The sequence below is a fragment of the Platichthys flesus genome, chromosome 23 (assembly GCF_949316205.1).
Source record: "Platichthys flesus chromosome 23, fPlaFle2.1, whole genome shotgun sequence".
In the NCBI taxonomy this organism is placed as follows: Eukaryota; Metazoa; Chordata; class Actinopteri; order Pleuronectiformes; family Pleuronectidae; genus Platichthys; species Platichthys flesus.
The window spans coordinates 3,134,456-3,143,779 of record NC_084967.1 but is presented as its reverse complement, the minus strand read 5'-3'; the positions used below and the strand labels follow the sequence as shown (position 1 = coordinate 3,143,779).

At 38.5% G+C, this 9,324-nt stretch overlaps 2 protein-coding genes across 2 annotated transcripts; both read right to left on the bottom strand.

Annotated features, from left to right (window-relative positions):
- Nucleotides 1-747: 747 nt before the first annotated feature.
- On the bottom strand, nt 748-4,433 carry LOC133948673 (beta-2-microglobulin-like). The gene is made up of 4 exons (XM_062382586.1): nt 4,257-4,433; nt 3,218-3,490; nt 2,459-2,496; nt 748-2,351 (listed from the first exon to the last, which is right to left on the bottom strand). The coding sequence occupies exons 1-3, from the start codon at nt 4,315-4,317 to the stop codon at nt 2,483-2,485; spliced, it is 348 nt and encodes a 115-aa protein (XP_062238570.1). The 5' UTR covers nt 4,318-4,433; the 3' UTR covers nt 748-2,351; nt 2,459-2,482.
- Nucleotides 4,434-5,715: 1,282 nt separating this feature from the next.
- LOC133948644 (beta-2-microglobulin-like) lies at nt 5,716-8,678 on the bottom strand. Its single transcript, XM_062382545.1, has 3 exons — nt 8,521-8,678; nt 7,325-7,597; nt 5,716-6,765 (listed from the first exon to the last, which is right to left on the bottom strand). Exons 1-3 carry the CDS (start codon nt 8,582-8,584, stop codon nt 6,752-6,754), a joined length of 351 nt encoding a protein of 116 aa, XP_062238529.1. The 5' UTR covers nt 8,585-8,678; the 3' UTR covers nt 5,716-6,751.
- Nucleotides 8,679-9,324: the final 646 nt, after the last annotated feature.

Genomic DNA, 9,324 nt, shown 5'->3' with positions numbered 1-9,324 from the left:
GTGTAATCTTGATGAAATCTGGACAGTATTAAGAAAATAAATAAAGAATTATCAAATAATAATTAAATAAATAATCCCACAACAATTTGAATATGAGCTCACTCCAAATGTAGGGGGCAGTCTCCCTCCTCCCAGATGACTGGTCTGTGAGTCATCAAGTCAACTCACGCTATCACAACAAAGAAAGAAAGCCCCTAAATTACAGTCCCTCTACTAATTTATCCATCTATCTAGCCTGTGTGCTTTATGACAACCCTTCTGTGAACTGCTATTCTTGGTTTTCAGGACAAAGCTTGAGTGTGATACCAGGGTTATTATGAACCTTGAGCTCATTAAACCATAAACTAACTTTTACCACATGTGCAGTTGGAGGGCAAAATATACAGCTTACCCTAAATGTAAATACAATATAATTTTTTTATTTAGGAATGTTATAGTGTTTTTTGTAGAATGAAAAGAAAGTTTTTTCACATTAGTAAAGTATTAAGTGCCATACAAGCATTTATATTGCAGTTTCAGTCTCTGTCTCTACAACCATTACGTTGTGCTGTCAACACTAAAACAGCTAAATAGTGTCACATCCAGAGACATGGAGAATTTCAGTTTTTCCTCAGAACACCTATTACAGGCTATTACAGCGATGGATCTAATTACCCTGTATTTTTCCTTGTTAAAAAAATGTAAATGCAGGCAGGTGAATTTTTCTTTGTCATTTAAAGAAATCAATTAAAAAACGTTACACACGGCTCAGTGAAGAAGTTCTTTATTTCATAAATGTGTCCCAGACAGCTCTTCGATTGTTATTTTTCATTTTATTTGACAGTCTGAGATTCTTAGAAAAACAGTGATTAACTGATAGTGCTTCAGCTTTCATTACATGATGGTGTTGAGTCAATGACTAAAAATCATATTTACAATGGCCACTGCAAAAATTTAAAAGCAGGTTATTACAATCTCAAGGACGAGACAACATATCTGACAATAAACACTCATGTCCTCCTGATGTCAAATTTCTATTAACATTAAATGCTTTTGATGGACTATTGTTTTTGTTGTCTTTGAGATTGCATCAGGAAGAGATTTCCTATTTGCCCGATTCAGGCCGGACAAATCCATAGACTCACTCAAGCTGCACCAGATTAAACATATTCATAAACATCGGTCTCCTAATATGACTGAGAATTGTCTTGGAGTTATCTAGGTGGAGACAAACAAACACATCGACTTTGTTTACATGGACAGCAACAATCTGACGGGTGAATGTCCTATTCACTTTTCTGAACAGGACATTATTCTTATTATGATGATCCCATGAGCAACTAAACGAATATTGGGTTCATATTTCCGTTAACATGCTAGAGAGCATAATCTGATTATGACGTCCAGAATTCTACCTAAGGCCACTTGGAACACTCCACGTTTTAATTTGATTATTGCTAAGTATTCCAATCCCAATCGCATGTAGACATTTATACATCTTAATTTAATAATGACATTCTTCTGGAGTTTTCACAGCATCTTGTGTCATCGACATGTAGGTCGTAATCAGACAATGCGCTCTAACACGTGAACAGCAATATGAATGGAGTATTTTTGTCACCTCAATTGATGCTTTACTTAAAGAAATAGTGAATGAAGGTTCGCTCATTAACCATTCACCATTATGCCTATGGAAGGTGTGGGCGGAGTGCACTTCTGGAGTCTCAGGGGTAAACCTTCTAGAGCAGAATCCAACACAATTGAAGTCAATGGTGAGTCCTTCTACAGACGTAATAGAACAACAGAAAAACCCTAAAATGTTGTGTTATTTTCTGTTGTTTTATTACGTCTGGAGATAAGTCATTAATGTCTTCAATTGTGTTGTATTCGGCTGCAGCGCTGTTTACCCCTGAAACTCCAAAAGAGTTTTGTGGACTCTGACACTTCACCCAACCCCCTCACCGGCATAAGGGCGCGTGGATAATGAGTGAATTTTCATTTCAGGTTGAACTATCCCTCTAAAGTAAGTTTGATAGTCAGACTATTACACGTGACATCTATTGCACATCTGTCCGTCCTGGGAGAGGGATCCCTCACCCGTGGTTCTCTGAGGTTTCTACGTGCTTTTTACCCTGTTAAAAGGTTTGTTTTTTTACTTTTTCCTTACTCTTGTTAAGGGTTAAGGGCCCCCATGAGACAAATTGTGTGTATGGGCTATACCCAAAAAATTGATTGATTGACTATTGGTGTCGATGTAAACGTAGTTGTTTTAAGGCTGGATCAAGTGGGTTTCACTGATCCGCGGAAAACACTCTGTCAAGATTAAAGATTTTAAATTCAAATCTTCTTCACCTCCTCCAGACTCTGCAGACCTGTGGTTATCAAACAAAAGATAAACAAAAGTCAATCAAATAGTTTCTGAAAAGATTTCATGTTTACTGAATTGAAAAAATACATTAGCTATAATTAAGGTACATACCTGGCACATGGTGGACCACGGAGCTTACAGGCCAAGCTCTGTGGAGAGGAAAACACAAGCACATGTTGAGAAACTGGACAGTTAGGCCAATGTACTTGGATGGTTCAAAAGAATAACAACATTATCAGCTGCATTTCCACCACAGGAACTTTCCCCGGGTTATTAACTTAAGTTAATTGAAGTGTTATTAGCAGTTGCTCTCATATAAGTAATACAACTTCAATAAAATCAAGTTAAAACTAACTTGAAATAAAAGAAGAGGAAAAAATAAATGTGCTATGGAGTGTTTAAAATTACAATTAAATCAAATTAAAATAAGAAGAAAAAAGAGAAACTATACAAAGGATAAATGAAAAAAATCTGCAAGTGGCTGCCTACTTATTAATGTTATACCGTATATAACCATTATACTTTGTAAACCTTGAACAACCTGATTCTGCAATGCTTTAGTTAAAGGGATAGTTCACCGAAAATTAGTGTCGGGGGTCACGGAAACTTGGATGACACCACACGAGCAGTATGGAGGTGTGTTGTGTTGTTAACCCTATGTCTGAAGGAGAGGTCACAATTGGCTTCAATTGTATTGGATTCGGCTGCAATGTGTGTACCCCTGAGACACTAGAACTGTTTTGTGGATTCAAACACTTCCCCCGACCCTCCATCGGCCAGACTGAATTGTCATTTTTTGGTAAACCATTCCCTTCATGATGGCCATGATGTCAATACTAAGACATGAGACGGACATAGACAGACTCATACCCAAAAAGTGATCTTTGGTCTTCCCCAAGTGTTTCACTCTGCAAACGAACTTGTCTTCTTTGGTGAGGGTGACGGCCACAGATTTGGTCAGGTGGTAGTTCCAGTTGGCCTCGAAACCCAGCTCCGTCTGATTGGCTTTCGGAATTTCCTCTCCATTCTTCAGCAGATCAATGGTGATCAGTGGCGGGTAGAAGCAAGTCACGTGGCAGATTAAGATGTTGTCTTTCCCGATCTCTTCTTGCACACGGGTGTACACCTGGACCTTGGGTTGTGCTACCGAAAAGAAGAAAAGATGTCACGGTAAAATCCTGAGAATTGGCTATAGGATTGCACCAACATTTTCAATATTCAAGAAAACCAAGATGGCAAATTTGAAACGTGGAACTTGGCAGCTCACAAACCAATGGGTGACATCACGGTAGGTTGACTTAGATCATTTGTTTTTTCGTCAGTGAATCATAAGAAGAGAATGAAAAGCAAACCGAGAATTTGAAAACAGAGATTCAACAGAGCCACGACTCGCTGAAGTTTAAAAAGTTGATTTGTTTGTCCTCACAATATCAACACTGATCATCCCATAATGATCGATGTTGTTATTCAGGAGTTCAACCTGTCTTGAGAGCAGCGCATTCTTCCGCCCCGCTCGCTCGCTCTATTCCTCTCTCTCTCTCTCGCTCACACAAAAACACACACATATACAATAAACAGAATCTGTCAACTTATATAGTGTTACATATAAAGGGGCCATTCGAGGGTAAAGAAACCCACAATTTGTACAATTTAGACACTTTATATTATAATTTTACAGTCAATAGATCCCTTTCATCTCAATTTCACACACTGAAACTGTAACATAAACAAGTTTGCTCCTCTGAGAAACAATATTTCTCAAAGTTTTATATCCCTCTATTGAACTTTACTTCTTCCTATCTGACACGGTGCTAGGCAGTAAACGTGTCTGAGGCCTTGCTGGCGTTTCACTCGAAGACACCTGAACGTACATTGTAACATAAACACGGACTGAAGTCGAGGTACGTACCATCCTTGGCCAGCGAACAGCAGATCAGAACTGAAAGAAGAATAAAGACAAACGCCTGCATGTTGTTGGCGGTGCCGGAAAAGATGTTGAATCTTTATTCTAATATTACAGATGATAAAACAGCTCCCGAGCCACCAAACCGAAAGTCAAATGTGTCTTAATGATTCGAGGCGGAGATACGAGGCAAACCAGGAAACCAGGACACCCCTCCCCACCAATAGAAAAACAAGAGCTGTTACTAGGTAGAAGTCCGCCCGACATGTTGCTCGCTGTTGCGCAGTTACATTAACTTGTCTGTTTTTGTTCCTTCTTTATATTTCTAGAGGTGATTCCCTAAATTGAACAGCTTCTCTGTGTTTGGCATGGGGACACTTCGTGTAGGGATTTCTTGTTAGAACTCGTGACGTTGCAATTAATGTCGTTATTATACTTTATGGAGAGTATTTTTGCAGTAGATCAGATCCTGAAGAACGTCAATATATTTAACAAGGAACTGTGTCATAACCTCTTAACGCTGAAATTAATAGAGAGGAAGAATGTTGTGAATTTCTGTTTTCTCACTCCTCTTTTTGATTTATCCCCGCCCCCCCAAAAAAATATAGCCCCCTCTATGCGTTTGTATTTTTTGTATTTGTGAAATGATGTGTGATGTCTGTCACTGCTAAATGCCCCATTTGGTTTGAATTGTATCTTTGTACACTTAAAATAAAATTGTTTTTAAGGGAAAAAGTTCTCTTTATGTTGTTTTTACTCAAATTCTGATGTATTAACAAACAATAAGGGACGTCTAAATCATAATGACACAAAACACAATATGTAAAAGTGTTTGGAAACAATAGGACAATATAGAATATATAAATCAAATCAAAAAAACACATAGAGACATTTTGAGCACACAAGAGGGGTTCTCACTAGGAAGCAATTGTGTAGGAAATTCCATGCTAAAATGATATAATAATTTTCCCCAAACTCTAAATATCCAATTTTATGTTTTCATGTTTTAGAACTGGTTTATTTTGATCAAAAAAATTAATAAGATGTTCTATTGTTTCAATGCTGGAATCACAAAAGCCCAAATATTTACTTGTAAAATACATTTTAATTAGTATATAATTACAAATATTATATTAGGATATTGACGATACCGCAGGATTGGTATTAGGTTGTCATCTTAACTATTTAACTGTACTCTTGACACATGTGTTTCATTGTTAAGAGTGAAGGGATACAAATGGAAGTGAATGTCGTCTTTAAAAATGTGTGATTGCATTTTTAAAATCAGAAAATGTATAACCATTAAAGTTGTCTCCATGTTTACTTGACCGCCCTGAGTTGTCATGGCCTGACAGTCCCTTGTTTCCATGGGTGTGTTGTTAGGTGTCAGATTAGTCCTGTGACACACAAACACAGACACTGCACAACACATTGTCCTTAGGAAAGAAAACATACACCAGAAAGATGTGATTATAAAACCAAAATCCTTTTATTAGTCAAATTATTCATAAAGTGGAAAGTATATCTAACGTTGTTGTTGCCCATCACCTGATATCCTGGTTTTATTTAGATTTTTATAGAAGCTCCGCCCACTGACCATATTTTTATATTGATAAAGTTAAACTCAAAGAGCAATTTCAAATGCACTTGAACAGTAGCCTTCATCAATTAGTCATATGAATAATAAACACGAGACAACTATGGAATCAGTATTAGACATGTCATGTACTTTAAACTGTCTCAGGTGGAACCCTTTATTCAAAAAGCCACACATCATAAAAAGTGACTGCAATGGTCATAAACAAATTTAACATAATGACACATATTGTCTAATAAAAATGTATGAGCTGTAGAGGTTTGGATCTAAAAAGTGAGGACGTAGATATACTTTTAAGGGACATTTATTTATTAGTGAGAATAAACAAAACTCTTAATTGACAAAGGAAAACAACCTCATACCATCAAGCAAAGAAAGACTAACCCATGAATCTATCATTTATCTCAGCAGTTTACATTTCAATACCCACATTCAGGAAATAAAAACAGTTAAGGTCCCAAACAAGTATATATCTTAGCCAATAAAATCAATAAACAAGCACATTTCCTTACTTCATCAAAATCTATATACGCAATCGTGACTATCAAAGGCTGGAAAGTTAGTTTTGTAAACTACACAGGTCTAAATTATCAGCATCCCTGTTCATTCTTCTATTAATTTAACAATAATGGTTGACCTCAATATGATATTGTGGTTTGGTTCTGTGATCAAATAGAAAAAGCAAGAAAAGTTGTCAGCGCCCGGGATCCTTTTGATTGAAGATGTGTAGATTAAACGCCACTGTAGCTGGAGCCAAATCACCTGGACAGGCTCCTCCACTGGGAGAGACATCACGGCAAGGCGCCGGGCAGTAGAACTTATCGGCCTCCAGGTGTGACGTCCCTGCCGGTGGAGAAGCCATGCCGAAGAAGTCCACTCTCCAAGCCGGGCTTATTCTGCCATTTTACATGTTTGGCTCTGTAAAACAACAAAAAAGAAACATATATAGAGGATTATATTCATCTCATGAGCCAACACTTTTATTTCACATGTCATACTTCACATTGGATTATATTTTAATATTAAGATTATTGATGCGGATGACTGGACACATCTTTAACTATATATCACTGATGATTCTGCCGTTTTATTATCATATTTTATTTCTTTCTTTCTTTCTCAAATTTGACCTACTTGAAGACATATTTTTTACCTTTCTCTCTTTCTTTTTTACCTGCATGAAGACACTTTTTCTTTCTCTTTCTTTCTCGCATGAAGACTTACTTTACCTGCATGAAGACAAATGTTCTTCCTGTCTTTTCTTCTTTCTTATATTTTACTTGCATGAAGACATCATTTCTTTCTCCCTTGCATGAAGACATACTTTCTTTATTTCTTTCTTCCCTCAAACACATTTCTCCTACATTCTATTGAAATCATTTATATCTTTCAAGTGCTGTATGCATATTTTGGCTGTATCCCATGCTGTATTGGTAACTAGACTGTTCAGCACACATGTCGGCTGAGCCCAACTCACCCCAGACGTAATGTTTAACGTTGCTGATGTGGGTGATCTTGCAGCTGTACTTGTGCCCATCGTCAGGAGTGAAGGGCACGCTCTTCATCAGATGAAACTGCCAGTTCTGTTTGAAGGACAGGTCGGTCTGATCAGAGCCAAAGATCTCCTGTCCGTCCTTCAGCAGCTCGATGGTGATGTCGGGAGGGTGGAAGTTCCTCACGTTGCAGATCAGGGTGTTGCCTTCTCCATACTTTCCCTTTTCAGTGCTGTACACGTCAACCTTGGGTGGACCTGAAGGCAGCGAGGAGAAAGAAATTAGATCAACTCCCAGCCTTCTCAGTCTCCTCATCTTAACTTATTGGTGATTTTTGACTGACAGGTTAGGCGGCGCTTGGCCTCTCCGCCATCACCAAAATGCGGAATAAGGAAATATGTTTTGATAGAACGAAGTCCCCTCCGCCAGGTTTATTGACCGACCGGTTATACAAATATATTTGTGTGGGCAAACATTTGCAGGGAGGGAGGGAATCGAAACAGAATGATGATAATAATATAAAGATACATACAGAGTAGAATGAAAAATGTTTTTACAAAAGGAATAAGAACACATAAATCAATACGGAGCTATCATATATGGCCGATCACAACACAGATAGTTGAAGTGCGCAGGGGGTATTATACAATGTATTCATGTCGTGTGGCCAAGGGAAGGGAAAAGGCGATTTCTCTTTTTACCCACATGCGAGGCCCTCTCGATTTGACATGGTGCCACAAGGATCTAAACTTAAGAAATACGCCCTCAGATCGCCGCAGTGCCTTCGTGGGCCAGTGGAGGGTGCTGCTCTCCTTTTGAGATTTTAGTGGAAATCGAAACTAAATGCAGACTGAAATCTCGAGGGGAATTCCACGCACTTCAAAACCATGATGTTTTATTTATTTTAGCATATTTTACAACATAAATCTAACTTTACATTCTCCTTTGAGCGAGTGAGTATCTTGTTACAGATTCCCATGTTATTATCGTCTGTCTTTGTGTTCTCTTCATTTACCATTAAACACGCACATCCTGGTTAATCTGCGATAATAGATATGGTAATCTGTGATGTAGTTCACCGACAGAAAGGCTGTTTGACTACAGAGGTGGTTTCTGGAATTCATTGGTGAAATGACGAAATGGAAGTTTCGGGTTGCTACAGATTAAAACAGGTACTCACTGTATGTGGAGTCCACGCAGCAGTAGACGGCAGTCAGAGCCGCCAGGCACAGGACAAACTTCATGCTTGATCAAGTCTTTGTTTTCCGGGAGCTCGGAGAACTGCGCACATCCAAACTGGTAGACAAGATGGACTAAAGTGAAAGTGTCCGGAGCAGGGTAATGATATGTACACTCACTGAGACCGCCCACAACAGGGCACCAACCAATCATTAATCCCCATTACATTGTTACTAGGTAAAATAAGATCATACAGGTTTGGGTCTGTGTGGACAGGGTTGTTTTGGGAACTTGCTCCACCTCCTTCATGAGACTGCAGAAAAAAGGAAAAGGGGAATTACTTTGAGTTGCACAAGCTGACCTCCAGACCCCACAGCAGGAAGAGCTTAGAGTTTAATGATACACTTTGGAGATTTTATTTGGTACACTTTATTAAGTGTAGTGCGTAGGGGTTTAATATGTTACTACATCATTTTTCATTTACCTAATATATTATTATCTGTATTTATTTTAGAATATTAGAGTCACTGTTCATGTGCTCAGTGAACGAGTCGTTGAAGAGTAAAAAGAGTAACACTGCTGTGGCCCTTGCTGTGGCCCTTGCAGTCGCCTTGTCTCAACCTCTATATATAGAGTCTATGGTCTCAACTCAAATGAGCTCCCATGGGTGGTTTTTGGCTCTCACCACTACCAACGTCACACCCAACGAGGAACTTTATTTTTTATTTTTCCAGCTTCATCCTCCCAGTTGTGGGTTAGGGTTAGGGGTTCCACTCTGAAAGATGTCTGTAAGCAGGCACTGAAG